Genomic DNA, 14,324 nt, shown 5'->3' on the forward strand with positions numbered 1-14,324 from the left:
CTAATCTATGCCGCATATCCATGCATTCCGACTCATGCAATCCGAATTCCAGTTCCTCTCTCTCAACAGTAATAAAACCCCAGTATCTCTTCTCTCAAAATAATAAAACCCCAGTATATATCTCTCTCTCCAAAGTAATCGTGTCTCGCCTCCGTTCTGCCGCTCACGGTGACCCCGGCATGGACAGCGGCGTGGTGGGATATTCGTAACAGGTATCGGAACAATTGGCCGACTGGTCGAACGTGTGCGAGAGCGGCGGCGTCTACTCCTCAACCCCGTCAGCAACGTCGTGAGCTGGGACGAGTCATCGATGGCGAGTAACTCACATGAGGCTCGGGATGTTCGTACGAATGGGTCGCCGCCATCTCGATGCCCGGAACATACCCGTAGTTCATGTAGGCCAAACCGTCGTCGCTGGGGTAGGCTTCTCGCTTGATCGCATCGTTGAAGTGGTTCATGGGCGGCAGCGTGGCAGGGGCCGGAGCGGAAAGGTAGGTCGGGTACGCTTCAGCGCTGGCCATGGGCGCGGAATAGGGCTGCTGCGCCGGATACGAGTGGGAGTGGGCCATGACCATCTCGTCCTGGTGGGCGTACGAGGGATATGGAAAGAGGGGAGGCGTATGTGACTTCGGGCGGTTGTCATCGTAGGCAGGCGGCATGAGGAACTCGTCATCTTGCTGCATGGGCGGGGTGAATTGACCGTCGTTTGTGCTCGACGCCTTCGGTACCGAGGTCTTGCTGGACTTGGAGGAAGATGAGGATTGTCGCTTGGTGCCGGAGCTTGTGTTCGTGCCGGGACTGGATGTTTTTTTCTGCGTCTGCTGCTTCTCAGATCCGGACGTCCCCGTTCCCATCCCTTCTTCACCGGCCCGCCTCTCGAGTTCTTCAAGACGTCTCTTGAGTTTCTTGCCTGTGGTGGTAGATGGTCAGCCAAGCCGAGTTCGGAATATGTGCATGCCCCTGTATGCCCCTGGAGCTGGTTGAGGCAGAGAACGTGATGCTACTGCACGGGGCTAGCAGTGACATGGTCATATATGTACATACGGTAGTTGCGCTGCGCAATGCGATTCTGTATCCTTCGCCTTTCAGCCAAGTCTGAGATCTTGGTCCAGTCTTCGTCGGGGTTGGCGGAACTACTGAAGGCGCTGCTGGTGGTCTGGCTGGAGTACTGTCTCGGAGGTGGTAGTGGTGGTGGCGCTGCTCCGTACGGGTACTGGTGTGGTGGTGGTGGGATGGGATACATAGGCATATGCGGCATAGACTCGATATACGCGTTGGGATACTCGCTATCAGGTTGGTATATAGGGACGAGCATAAGAGAAGTATTTTGTAGTAGGTATAGAATGGGAAGCTGAAGGCATGCCCGACTGAAGTTGTCCGATGATGATAGAGGGCTACTATCAAGGCGTAAAAAAGTGAAGGGGAGAAGATCATTGAAAGGGCCGATATCAAGTCATGAACTGAGGGGGTCTCATCAGTTTATGAAGAGAAGGGAGTGTGGGGCCAAATCTGGATAGACGAGATGGATAGACGAGGGGGGGGGGAGAGGATCTGGGTAGACGAGAGGGAGGGAGGTGGGAGGAGGTTTCAATAAATAAACAGGAGAGGTTTGGCATGCACATCAGGTCCCGAGGGTATGGGGCTGGAGCCACAACAACTACCCTTGCCAGGGCTGCTCATGGACAGGACCACCACTCCCCTCAAAGAACCTTAATGTAGGACGGACGGGCTGTGTAGCTACCTGGTGCCCTGCGGACGAGGGGGGTACATTGTACGACATGGGGGATCCGGGATGAAGAAGAGGGAACAACAGATGGGCAGGGGGTCAGAGAATGACGAAGAGGAGGGGCGTGAAGAAGGCAGGGGGAGGGGCGGGGACAGGAAGGTGTCGTAGGGCAGAGGAGCAACGTGACAGAGCCCAGGTCCGGCTGGCATCTTGAGACCTGAACACCTCCAGGCTATGTCCTCAGACTGTACTGGAGTACCTTAAGTAAGCAGATGCAGCGCCTCGCTTGCGGACCCAAGGTTACACTTTGACCACCGGAGTGATTGGAGCAAAGGGAAATAGAAGAAAAGAAGAAAACACAAGGACGCGAAGCAAGACAAAAGAAACCTTGCACTCGACAACACGGCAGACCGAGTAGACGGAATCCAAGAGAAGACGAAGAACCTAACGGGAATCTACGTCTAGTATCTAAGCTTCGCCGGTAATTAGCGAAGGGGGAGATGGGAAAAGGGGTGGTAGGGAAGGCGAACCGGAGGAGAGGAGATAGGAAAAGAAGAAACCATACCTCAGGCGACGCAAAAGTTCCCGCTTAACAGTCATATCGGAAGAGAACGAAGTGTGCAAGTATCCAAGGGTGTGGGTGCTCGTGGGCGACCAGGCAGAATCGACGGCGAGGAGGGTGTGCGGAGAATGAGGGGGGAAAGGGGGGCCTTATTATTGCATGGTTCCGTCTACAGGTACCTTATGTACACTATTATTTAGCGGATTGAACGCCGCCCGCAGGTTGGGGTCGGGTCCCTAGTACTTCGTACCTTACCTTACTGAGGAGTAACTGTACTTCGTATAAACCTCGACTCATAATGGTACCTAAGTTACGGTATATATGTACCTGACTTGGTGGAGAGCAGCCGTACCGGGTACATATGCGCTGTATGGTGTCCCACAACGAAGTACTCGGTCAAGGGGGGCCAGCGTTGAAAGGTACCACTGTAACTTACGGCGTATCTCAGAGGAGACAAAGCCGGGGAAGAACATTAGTGGAAAAGTGCCCGTACATACAAGTACACTCGACCGCTGGACCCCTGAACCAGAAAGGTGCAATCGCTACGAACTTTAGGTGGTGGCGATTAGACGGTGTTAAATATCGTATAAGCTTCTCGACTCTGGGCATGTGTTGTCGGTTATACTTCGTACTTACGTAGCTTATGTTGGTAGCTACCTGGTAAAACGAATTCGATGCTCATCTGCTGAATTATTGCCGAGTCCGCCAAAGACCTAACATATATACTCAGACTTAAGGTGACTTGTATGATACAAGGAAAATCTAGCTTCTTCTCTTTTTACTTTGACGGCCAAGTTGGTTAAGTTGACGCTACTGCGAAGGAGGGAATTACATTCCCATTTGTTGCAGGGCATAAGACCGGCTGTAATCACTAGGCCTGGCATCCAGCCCTCAACACAACACGGCAACTTCCTCCAATTGCGGCTTTCATAGTGCCCATTCCTGCGGTTAACTTCGCACTCGGACTTATATCTGGCCGAACCAACTTAACCGGAATGTTACCTGTTTGAGGATCTAAGAGGCAATCCTACAACCATTCTAATGTTTTATCGCAACGTGGCAACCGTCACCGGCGAAGAAACCAAGTGCTGGGCCTCCTTCCATCTTATCTTTCTACGATAAAGTTATACCAGCATTCAACTGGTGGGAAATATGTAATTATGGACTAATAAGTTAGGTTTCCGAGTGATTTGTACTTCGCGGTAATTAATTAAGGTCCCAGCTGGTTGGAGAAGTGACGCGTGTGAAGCGAGATACTCCGACCTGACGAATCACAGCCCATGTCCTAGGAGCCATGAGGACTTGGCATGCCCGGTCTTCCTAAATAAAGGCTTGTTTTCACCTCTGGGCTTGATGGAAATATCCGTCGTGGCTGTGCAAACATGGTACCTTATGTATTGCTGCGGATGTACAATGTACCAAGAGGGGAAGTTTACCTCTCCTCACATGTGAGGTTTGTCGCTGTCGTAGGGCTGGCCAGTCACGATTGGTAAGGCGCCCCTGTAAACGGGTGAGGGGATAGGGGGGTGCTCGTCTCTCCCAAGCACAGTGTTCTGGGAGAAGGCATATCTATCTCCAGGCCAGTAATTCAGGCAGTGCGACTCAGAAGAGCAAAAGAAGGCGGAATCATGCCAAGTCCACAGGAAGCAATCAACGTACCAAGTAAATTTGCAATGTAAAGCGCACGCAACTGCGATCGTAAATGCCAACCAGACCAGACAATGGCATAATATCTTGATAATGTACCTGTAATTATATTCACTTTAATTCTCCTTTATCTTCTTTTGGCACACGACACGTAACCACTTGATTTGTATATCCACGCGTTCTTATCTGTTTCCTATAGGATGCTAGTCCCACCTTGCTAAGGCATTGTCTCGAGACTTTGTACTTCGTAAGTATCAGTCGGGCAATTTTCAAGAATTTGTATCCAAGAGATGGCTTGTCGGCCGGGGGAGTCAAAGAATCAATCGACCTGGGTATGGTTCGGGGTTTCGCCTTTCCATAGGTCTGTAGCCAATGGCGATGCGAAATCTGCCACATCAGCCATTACGAACGGTGCCTAGATACTTTGTAATAAACACTAACGCTCCGTTTTCTCGGTGCTACTTTTGATGAGTACCGACGCTTGACGTCATTATAGGGCGCAAATCCGAACAAAACAGTTACAACGCTTGTCACGCGTTCCATGGTCGTCGAAAAGAAGGATCAGCAAATCCCCAGGCTCGTTCTTAGCAATGCCCCAGAGGTTCTACACGAGACGGTAACTTGTCGCGACGACGCCGGGCCCTCACAGTGTAGGAACATAGGTTTTACACTAAATCTGCCGAGACGATACTCTGAGGTTCCCTGGTGGGTCCGTTTCTCCTCTCTGCGGAGCTTTCCGTGTTCTCTTCTCCGAATGCTTTGTAAACTTATGCTATTTTCGTCCCTCCATTAGAAAGCCGCTGCTCATTTGCTGATTGGTCAAACAGGCGACATACACACCATCCCATCCTGTCGTGTATTATCTTTCCGCCCACTCTCGTCTGCTTGTTTGCCTCTGGCAACTCTACGAAGTGGAATTGCTTTTGCCGGCTATGCAGCGACGCGACGCTGCCGCCTCTACTTCTAGCTTTGTTACCTTCGACATTTGTTCCCAACGGCTTCTTCTATTAAGCGCCTGGATTATCGCGTCTCGCCAGCCCGGGCCTCACCCCGTTGACTCTGAGGATACAGGTGGATCATGGACGCGCGAAATCAACAAATCAACATCTCCGCTGAGGGGGAGAGAAGGAGAGCTGACTATTCGAAACCTCGAACCTTATTTCCACCTTGCCTGCGGCTACCGTAGGGATTCGATTCTGGCTAACTAAGGGCAGCAATGCCCGTCCACATCCAGGGGAAAGGCGGCATGTTTCCAATTTGTCGCCGTAAACTCGACAATCATCAAAATTCGGTGATCATTGTTAGCAGGGCAGAGCGGAAGTAAACCTCCCGCATGCGCCCTGATCCTTTCGCAGAGCTTCATAAGGTTCTGACAACCACCAGCCATTCCCAGGACACCCCTCAGTTGCAGAATCTGCAGGTACTGTCAGACATATCTGGACGGTAGATATACGGTGAATCCTCTGCCAATTAGGGGGTGTGCTATGTTCGTCAGTGGCTTGGCAGCGTTATGACGGGGGTGGTGTACTTTGTATGCCCCCCCCAGGAGCCTGGAACGCGGAAGGACTATCACACGTGGACAGCCAAGAAACCCCTTGAAAGTCGGGTGCATGATGTCTGGGGTTGGAGGCCGCTTGATTTTTCGCTTGAATTTCAGGCTCCTGTTACAGACTTCTGCCTATCTGAGACCCTATCCCTCTCGAATTTCTCAGAGAGAGAGGCGCCTATCCTCGTTATTCATTCGAGAAGGTGGTGGGGGCCACTTGGAAGCTCGGAAACGGTTCCCCTACTAATATTGTCAATCAAATTTCATCATCTCCGATAACGTGCAGGCGGGTGGGTATCCGTCCGATAGTATCACTTGAGCACCGCGGTGCCACCTGGCTTGCTAGAGCCTCGCGACACTGTAATTTGCGAACGAATTACTGATACAGGGGAAGACGTGTTGATCATCTCATTACAGAAGCAGGTTCTCTCATGGTGACTCGGGGATTGTTTGCAGCGAGCGAGCAAGGATAGCCCCCCATCCTAACAACGCAAACTCAATCCCGCCGATACAGCGCTGCTCTTTACTTCCGAAGCATTTCGTATATTGTACAAGACTATCCATGGCCCAAGCTCTGTTGAGGCTAAATGATGGTGAAGATGCCGCAACACTTTCACCAATCCCCTAACAGAATGCAACGGGCGAACTGGTTGCGCTCATTAGTCGGCGATGAGAAACTCGTGGCAGCGTGACCCACGGCGGATGGAGGATCCGGTCGTTTGCACCGTGCATGGACCCCAAACGCCCACTATTTCTGACTGCCGGTCTAGGAGTGGACGGTGCTCACCTGTCCTCGACAAGAGGACTAATTTTTCCCAAATGGGGATATACCCAAGAAGGGAATAGAACGTGGTACCCCTGGATTGCAATGGTCCAACATCGGCATTGTACAAGACGTCCTTCTGCACACGAATGGTACATACACCACTCCTTCCAAAGCCTAAAGTAGAAAGACCTGTCTCAGTTCATGATTCGTCCGGTTCTTATTCAACAACCTGTCGCCGACTAGGTAGGACACTCGTGGGAGCATTCTGTGTACGAAGGGGTCAGTCGCCGATAAGGGACACAGTATCCACATGAAGTCTCAGTACGAGAATGTTGTCTGGAAGTAATTACACCAGGGTCCTTCATTATCTCGCGCTTCACCGGAGGAATACCTACCCTCGCTCTCCAATCCCATGACCTTGGAATAGCAGCCAGAAGTTGCACGGAAGGTTCGGCTTGTCTGTTCCACTTCGTTTTCAATTTTCGGTCTCCCCCGACTTTTCATCGATGTGAAAGTCGGATTCCGTTCGGGGGACAACCTCGTCTCTAGGTCCGTACGACAGTAGTACATACACATACGTGCACACGTGGTTCACGTGGTCCATGATGCATGGTGTGGCTCGAGTTTATCTCTTTCGACAATTTACTGTGATCAATTCATTGATAAGGAGGTTACCTATGTTGAGTGGAAATTCATACTTCGATGGTTGCTTCTGCGGTGATCCTAATCTGATAGCGGGCGGCACATCGTTTCCAGCCTGTGTCAGATGTTTAAATCTCTCATAGGGCTAGGCATCCGCTGCGCATAACCTCAGGGTCCCCACCGCCCCTCTTATCGGCGACTTGTAGCCGGGGCCATCCCCGTTCCGGGGACAAGCGGCTCAGAGGTCATACGTTGTACGTTGTATGTACATATTGCCCCTTGCGGGCAAGCGCGCGCGATACATCTGAAGTTCGGAGGGGCCCAGGTACAGATCCACTTTTATCGTGGAGCGGAGAATCCGATCAGTGATCATTATCGCCGTTTGCTCCGTCGTTGCGGGCACTCTCATATTCCAGCTATGACCACGCCCAAGGTACCTTGAAAAGACTGGGTACGTTGTAGGTATGGAGAGACATTAGGGTTGCTTCTGGACCCGAAGCCACGTACTCGGTGTGCGATGTTGCTAATCGAGGTGCAGAAATAGATATAGCGAACAAAAGTAAGTTTACCTTGCACAATAAGGTAGAGGCGGTGTGGCTAGGGTAACTATGGACGACGTACTCAATCTCCACGTTGTGCATTCGGACCGGACGAATACAACCGCCGGCCGGACGAATTGTAAACGCACCCGGCTGTTATTTTCCCGGCTTGTCTAACGGCGGCAATGTTGAGTTTGGGAGAGCTATGGAGAGGGAGTACTATGTGTGTGTTCGTACCAATATACGGTATGCGTTGTGTGTCGTGTCGTCGATAATTATCCGCGGGACTCTCCATGTCAATGACCCAATTGAACTGCCCCCCTTTCCTACCCCATTGCATTCTTGCTGCCTCCCATGAACCATGCGCCGATGCACCCAGGCCCGTAACCTGCGTATCGGAGACGCCGTAACAGGGTTGTACCCGTGGCTTGGCCCAAGAAACGCTGTGGGTGGGTTGTCGATGCACCTCTGTGCTGCTGTGGAGACCGATGCGGAAAGTCACCCGCCATGCACTGGAATAGCTTTCGTAATGGCACGGCAGGGGGTGCCGACGGAGTTGGCCTTGACTGTCACCCCCCCACCCGAGGTATACGAGTAGCTAGGTACTTCACCGCCCGTACTCTATACTCGTACGCTACAAGCTCCTCAACCTAAGATACCCAGGTACCCATATATGGGGTCTCTCGTAGGGCTGAACGCTCCGTTATAAGAGCAAAGGGACTTTGGTTGGTGACTTTGTCCCAAAAATGGGCTAATTAATTCAACGAACTATAAGGTCCTGCCGTGTCTGATTGGCTTGCCAGCAAATTATTGACGGATTTCCCCGGCATCTCTCTAAACAACAACGGGCGCTTCCCAACAGTGTCGAAGGGTCCCTAAACAGATACGATGCAATATGTCAAATACGTTGTAATGTCTTGGGTACTGCCTAACTATGTGCCTATGTATCGGGTCAAGATGTCTGAAATGTGTGTCTATGAATTGTCTTCTCTTGACGAATAATGCATTTTTCGGTGGAGGTTGAGCCGAGAGTGGCAAATAGGTACTCGGAATACTCCAGCACGGTGCTCTAGCTCCCTTTACACACTTCTAGAATATCTCATAACTACCTTATCTAACATAGATCTTTTATTATAGTGCGGCGTTCGAAGTACTTACTTCGTGCTAACTTAACCCCCTTATCCCTTTCGACGAAGTACTATGTTCTGCTGGATGTTGTCTCGCTTCCATCGGGCACTGGACTGACTACCTGACCAATCAAGCGGCTGAAGAACCATTATTAACTCGATACTCGGAAGGGTCCGATGCGGGTCGGCCATAATTAGCCTTCGAACCAACAGGGAAGTATGGGGTACAGTTACATCAGCTTTCGGTGCCCACTTTGGCCGGACGGCTTGAAACCTTCGAGTCCTACCCCTGTCCACCGCCAGTCTTGTGTGAGGAACGTCCTCGTTTGGTGTGGAAAAGGCGGAGCAGGGGTAGGAGCGAAGCACTGGACAAGGCGGAGAAGCGAAATGAACCGCTGCTTGCAGCTCCACTTTGCGAACCCTGCACTTCGTATACGTACCTAAGGTACCTTAGGTACCTAGGTAGTTACAACGTACTTCGCGCCACTCCTCCAACGTATTCATCCCTAAAATCTCCCATGGAACTTGTTGAGCTTGATAATTTGGGGGTGTGCGAGGGAATCCATCCGTATAACCGCAGCGATGTCGCACCCATCGTCGAAGGCCGGTGCCGATGCGGATGCGAATACGCACGTCACCGTGTATCCGCTATCTCCACAATCTCCATGCGACGGATCTGTTTCTTGTTCGGTCTCTATCTTAGCCTACTACTACTCGGAAACCCGGCATTTCAACGACCACATCAAATCATATCACTCAGCAGCATCGGCACAGCCGTCGTACGTATGTTTGCACCCCCTGATTAGTACACAACATGCATTAGCTGTTGAATCGGTAGACCGACTTTTGAGTCACTCGGCATGAAGACACGAAGCTAATGCCACTCAGGGAGCGGCGTCGTCGACGACGACAGGTTGGTAAACGAGAAAGGTGTTCCAACCAGAGACGATCCCTCCACTCGGTCTTTGTCCGGTCCTTTCATGAGCCGGAGTTGAGAACCGCCTTCGTGCGATGATTGTCGAAATTATGTCCGTCCTTCCGCGTATCGCGTATCGGTCTTGCCCAACCTGGAGCGGTTTTCGGAGGCGCGTGGGTTCACTTTGTCGTCGTGTGGGAGCCGAGGCCGAGTTTTCCGACCCTGCCCGGGAAGTATGCGACCAAGTCGGTGAGCCTCTCACTCCCTCTGCACGAGCAGGATTTCGTTTCCCCCCCCCCTTTCTTTTTGCCTTTCCTTTTGGGGGTTGGATGGGAAAGGCGGGCTGCTGAAAAACTTGATGCCCGTGACTACCTTCGTCACACTGAAGAAATCCAAAGACGCAGGGCCCTTGGGAAGACCATGCACTCCAGGCCACTGGCCGAGACCCGACCGAGTCCTGCAGAGCCCGATCGCTATCTCTTAATCCATCGACTTCCCTTGTCCCCCTAGCTTCTAGTTCTTCTCCGCGAGGCTGGCAAGGCTGGCGTACAAGCCAAACGCAATTGTTTCCAATGTGATGACATTGAAAGGGGGGAACAAAGGAGAAGGGCAGTCGCTTATCAGAAGCTGCAGTACTCCTACAGTCGCTATGGTCCCAGGGATTCGGATCACGGCTTATGTGCCAAGACGTGATAAGCACCCTATTTGCACCTGTGCTTCAACCCTAGTCGTCTGTGAGCACCATTTGGCATTGAACATCAAGATTCCCTTTGTGACGCAAAGGCATCTTGATCATTCATGGACGGGCTGTTAAGCCGGGGCCTGACCGAGAATGCCATTGGGAGGCTCGGGATAATGATCTCGACCACGTTGCATGGTTTCTGAGTGTCGATTTGCACCGAACAATGCCTCGGTCAAAAAAGACCTGGTCGCACAGAGTTTCTTCAGGCGACCGAAGAGGAATCCACGAACAGTCATCGAGGGTTCCGTCTACTATGAAAGCCAGTTTTCCAAGACAACCCCACGGGTTTTGTGCTCTGAAGCCAGAAACAATGCCCAGCTAATCTCGTAACAGACCATGCAGCAGGTCCATGGCCTGGCTGTGTCCTGTACGGAAACCGGCTCTTTAGCTTGTCAATTGACCTCGCGGTGTAAAGACATGGCTCTTTGCTAGGGCTCTACACAGGCAGTGCCGGAATAGTACCTAGGCTTCCTGGCAGCAACATCCTGCCATCCTACAACACGGAGTTTATACCCATTACCGCTGCTGTGGAGGTCGAATGGGTCGCCTCTGGAGTTGGCTCAGGTACTACGAAGTAAGGAAGAGGTGCCGAAGCCACCGACCTTTGAGAATTTTTTTTTCTTTCAAGACGGGGTTTGAGAAGTGGGAGATATATTTCGGTGTCTCACGGGTTGAATCTACCACGCCCCGACTCTGCACCGGGGCGTCGTATGGGTATACCGTATACCCCAACCCAGAACCTCTCCTTCTCTCCTCGTCTCCCGCATTAATTTGCTTGAGCACGATGATGGAAGCTTTGAAACATCTAACGATGAGTTTACCCAATGCCGCAATGGGAAGCGCTCCACTGAGGGAACCTCGTTTGCCATGTCGCCCAATATCAAGTTATCAACTCCCTACCCTTACCGACTTCAGGTCGCCATCATCGTCATCTTCTGTCGACTACTGCACTTGCCACTAGCCCGTCTCAAGCAGCCACGCGTCATAGCTGAGGTGATCGGTGGCATCCTCCTCGGCCCGTCAGCCATGATGCACATCCCCGGCTTTCAGGAGGTCATCTTCCCCACGTAATCCATGCCTCCTGTACTGGGCAATGTCGCCAACTTGGGCATGTTCTCTTCCTCTTCCTCGTTGGCCTTGAACTGGACATGTGCCTCATCGCCAACAACTGGAAAGCAGCCCTGAGCGTTGGCTTAGCAGGTATGATCTTGCCTTTGGGCTTGGGCTGCGCCATTGCCTGGGGCCTTTATACGCAATTCCACGCCGAGGAGAACGACAACCCCATTAGTTTCGGCATCTACAACCTCTTCATCGGCACGGCCTTGTGTATAACGGCCTTCCCCATCCTTTGTCGGATCATGTCTGAGCTCAAGATTCTTCACAAGCCTGTGGGGGTCGTCGTCCTCGCCGGCTAGATTCTCCTCGCTCTCTGCGTCGCTCTTGTCAACAATACCCCGGGACTGACCGCCTTATGGGTCTTACTCTGTTGCATCGGCTGGGGTTTGCTTCTGACTTTCGGCGTTCGCCCAGTCCTGCCTGACACGCATTTTGCGGCGTACAGGTAGCCTGCACCATGGCCCGACCCAAGGTGTGGTCGCTTTGACATTGCTTCCATCCTCTTTCTTCCTTTCTTCTTTGCCCTCTCAGGTTTGAACATGGACATCGGTCTTCTCGATGACGTCGTGGCTTGGGGGTACGTGGTTGGTGTTATCGCCGTTGCTTTTGCCGGCAAGATCATCGGCGGAGCCGTAGCAGCGCGCCTCTGTAAATTTGTGTGGAGGGAAGGCTTCACCATTGGAGTTCTTATGAGCTGCAAAGGTCTTATTGAGCTAATTGTACTCGTGAGTGCTGTTTATAAACCTCTAAATCCTCGCACACCACATACACTGACTTGCCAATACAGAATAATGCATATTGGTTTGGAAGCTGGCATTTTATCCCGGCAAACCTTCACCATCTCGTCATTATGGCTGTGGTATGTGGCAGATGGCTCCCAACGACACCAGCGGGTTCACTAGACACTGATACGGAAGCAGGTCACCACGGTTGCGACGACCCCACTGACGCACCTCCTATACCCTCCTTGGTACCAGCAGAAGTTGGGAAAATGGAAGAGGGGCGAGATCGACTGGAACGGCGACCCGAAGCCTGGTTCCGGTATATCTGTTCTTCTAGAGAATATTTCCAACTTCGAGATGAAGTCACTATTGGTACAGATCCGACTCGACTCGTTGCCCGCCATATTCACTCTCGTCACGCTTCTGGGGAAAAGCGCAAAGGCCGGGGATTCCACAAATGGGCACGAAAACAGATCTTACGAGGTGGTGAGTCACAGCGCGGGCCAAGAGCTGGTCAGATACACCGAGCTGCTCAAGGCTCACGGCCTCCGCATGCTGGAGCTTACCCAGCGCGAGTCCTCTGTCATGCGAGTTGCCGAGCAGGAACATGTACAGAGGGACCCGATCATCGGTGCCTTCACCACTTTTACGCAGCTGCAGTCGCTCACCGTTTCCGCGAGTCTTGCCGTGGTTCCCACTTCGTTGTACGCCGAAACGGTCATCTCCCACGCCCGAAACGTTTTATCTGATGTAGCCATCATCCCCTGGGGTGAATACGGCAACGTCTCGCCGGTCACCAGTCCAACAGAGCCCCTGATATTCCCAGGACTATCGGCAATACGTTCATCCACAGTCATGGGGCTTTTCAGCCGGCGGCGGACAAGATGCACCGCGTATTTCTCCCGTTCTTTGGCGGGGTCGACGACCGGGGCGGCGCTCGGGTTAACTTTACAGCTGGCCCGTAATCCGGACGTGAGGGTCACCATCGCTCATTGTGCCGTTAAAGATGTCGCAGCGAGCGAAGGCAAGGCCGATGAGGGCAACGCGAATGTTGGGCTTGAAGACGCCGAGTTGCTAGCCGCGTTGCAAGTGTCCCTTGCGGTCGCCACAAAGAACCGTGTCTCCTTCACGAACGCGGCGGTAAGCAGAGCCGAGGCCTTGGAAAAGGCGAGAGTTCACGCCAGAATCTGTTTATGCAAACATTCCAGAGAAACAAACAGCCTTGTCATCATCGGTCGCCGACATCCACTGTTCGATGCCGTCGAGTCTGTCTCGGTCCAGGTGGACCTGAAGTTGGCCGTTGGTGCCGTAGCCGAACATGTGGTCAAGAGTGATCTTCAGTTCAAAGCCAGTGCGCTTATTGTTCAGCCCGCAGCGCAGACCTCGGACCCCAGGGATAATCAGCTTAGGGGATCTAGGGAGAGAGAAGAAAAAAAGGTGTGCGGGTGTGGTACTAGTACTGTTGATTCAATTGGGCACGGCCAGCATTTCTGTCTTGTGGGATAACGACTTTGGCGTATAAAGGGCGGGGATTATCAATCCTTTCCAATAGACCAGACACTGAACAAACTGTACAGGCCTCTGGATTCGCTTTAGGCTCCCACGAGAAATGCTCATTATGCGGGGAAAGGCTACAGATATACGAGCGATTGCGTGCCATCCGATGATTCCCAGCTTCAATCTCGTCCCCTGAGCCCGACACGTCACAGGAAAGGCCCAAAGTGTATGAATGAAGCAAAAGGTGAAGGCATATATCTTCTATTGGCAGATACTCCATCCTCTTGGTTTTGCGACGTACATACACATATGCAACAGGTGTGGCAGGTCAGCAGTCTCAGCTTTCCCGCCTGCAAGCGCTTCTCGCTTTTCGAAGCAACGACAGCTTCTCTCTCCTGCCTCTTGACTCTGCGATCTCGCCGGCCCATCTCTAAGCCGGGTTTCTCACTCTCTGCGTTCTCCGTTTTGTCGTATAACTATCCACTCGAACAACGAGAACTCGCCCCTTCAAGCCCCCCTTTTCCCTTGTCCTCCCGTAGTGTCAACTAAGGGGTATGCCATGCCGTGGGTATAATACGCTGGGAAGGGGAAGCCGATTCCGTCATCAAACATGGCCGGAAAAAGGTTTACCGAACCACGGGATGCCCGAATTCCCCCCCCCCCCCCCCCTTTGCCTCCGTCGTAGGATCCGGCGACCTTTTCTCCAGAAAGATGTTGCCAGCCAGACAAGAAGTTGTGTAAAGTTGAATCGTACCATCCCGTTTTCCACGCCGTCC

At 52.2% G+C, this 14,324-nt stretch overlaps 3 protein-coding genes across 3 annotated transcripts; 1 reads left to right on the forward strand and 2 right to left on the reverse strand.

The window, feature by feature from the left end:
* Nucleotides 1-163: 163 nt before the first annotated feature.
* On the reverse strand, nucleotides 164-1,770 carry SODALDRAFT_321023 (hypothetical protein; the record flags this gene model as incomplete). The annotated part of the gene is made up of 4 exons (XM_028609587.1): nucleotides 164-262; nucleotides 327-910; nucleotides 1,045-1,286; nucleotides 1,742-1,770. The coding sequence occupies 4 exons, from the start codon at nucleotides 1,768-1,770 to the stop codon at nucleotides 164-166; spliced, it is 954 nt and encodes a 317-aa protein (XP_028462728.1).
* Nucleotides 1,771-6,939: 5,169 nt separating this feature from the next.
* SODALDRAFT_363611 (hypothetical protein) lies at nucleotides 6,940-7,937 on the reverse strand (the record flags this gene model as incomplete). The annotated part of the gene is made up of 7 exons (XM_028614572.1): nucleotides 6,940-7,004; nucleotides 7,071-7,126; nucleotides 7,192-7,305; nucleotides 7,397-7,412; nucleotides 7,511-7,601; nucleotides 7,759-7,871; nucleotides 7,895-7,937. The coding sequence occupies 7 exons, from the start codon at nucleotides 7,935-7,937 to the stop codon at nucleotides 6,940-6,942; spliced, it is 498 nt and encodes a 165-aa protein (XP_028462729.1).
* A 3,811-nt stretch (nucleotides 7,938-11,748) lies between these two features.
* SODALDRAFT_73898 (hypothetical protein) lies at nucleotides 11,749-13,667 on the forward strand. Its single transcript, XM_028615634.1, has 3 exons — nucleotides 11,749-12,054; nucleotides 12,117-12,188; nucleotides 12,250-13,667. The coding sequence occupies exons 1-3, from the start codon at nucleotides 11,869-11,871 to the stop codon at nucleotides 13,555-13,557; spliced, it is 1,566 nt and encodes a 521-aa protein (XP_028462730.1). The 5' UTR covers nucleotides 11,749-11,868; the 3' UTR covers nucleotides 13,558-13,667.
* The last annotated feature ends 657 nt before the right edge of the window (nucleotides 13,668-14,324 follow it).

Source organism: Sodiomyces alkalinus (assembly GCF_003711515.1).
Source record: "Sodiomyces alkalinus F11 unplaced genomic scaffold SODALscaffold_12, whole genome shotgun sequence".
NCBI classification, from domain to species: domain Eukaryota; kingdom Fungi; phylum Ascomycota; class Sordariomycetes; order Glomerellales; family Plectosphaerellaceae; genus Sodiomyces; species Sodiomyces alkalinus.

What these genes read in the sequence shown, in the direction of transcription:
- SODALDRAFT_73898 (XM_028615634.1), top strand. Translation starts at nt 11,869, where the DNA reads ATGGACATCGGTCTTCTCGATGACGTCGTGGCTTGGGGGTACGTGGTT. An exon ending in TTATTGAGCTAATTGTACTC is followed by an intron (nt 12,055 to 12,116) that starts GTGAGTGCTGTT and finishes TTGCCAATACAG; the next exon opens with AATAATGCATATTGGTTTGG. An exon ending in ATCTCGTCATTATGGCTGTG is followed by an intron (nt 12,189 to 12,249) that starts GTATGTGGCAGA and finishes ATACGGAAGCAG; the next exon opens with GTCACCACGGTTGCGACGAC.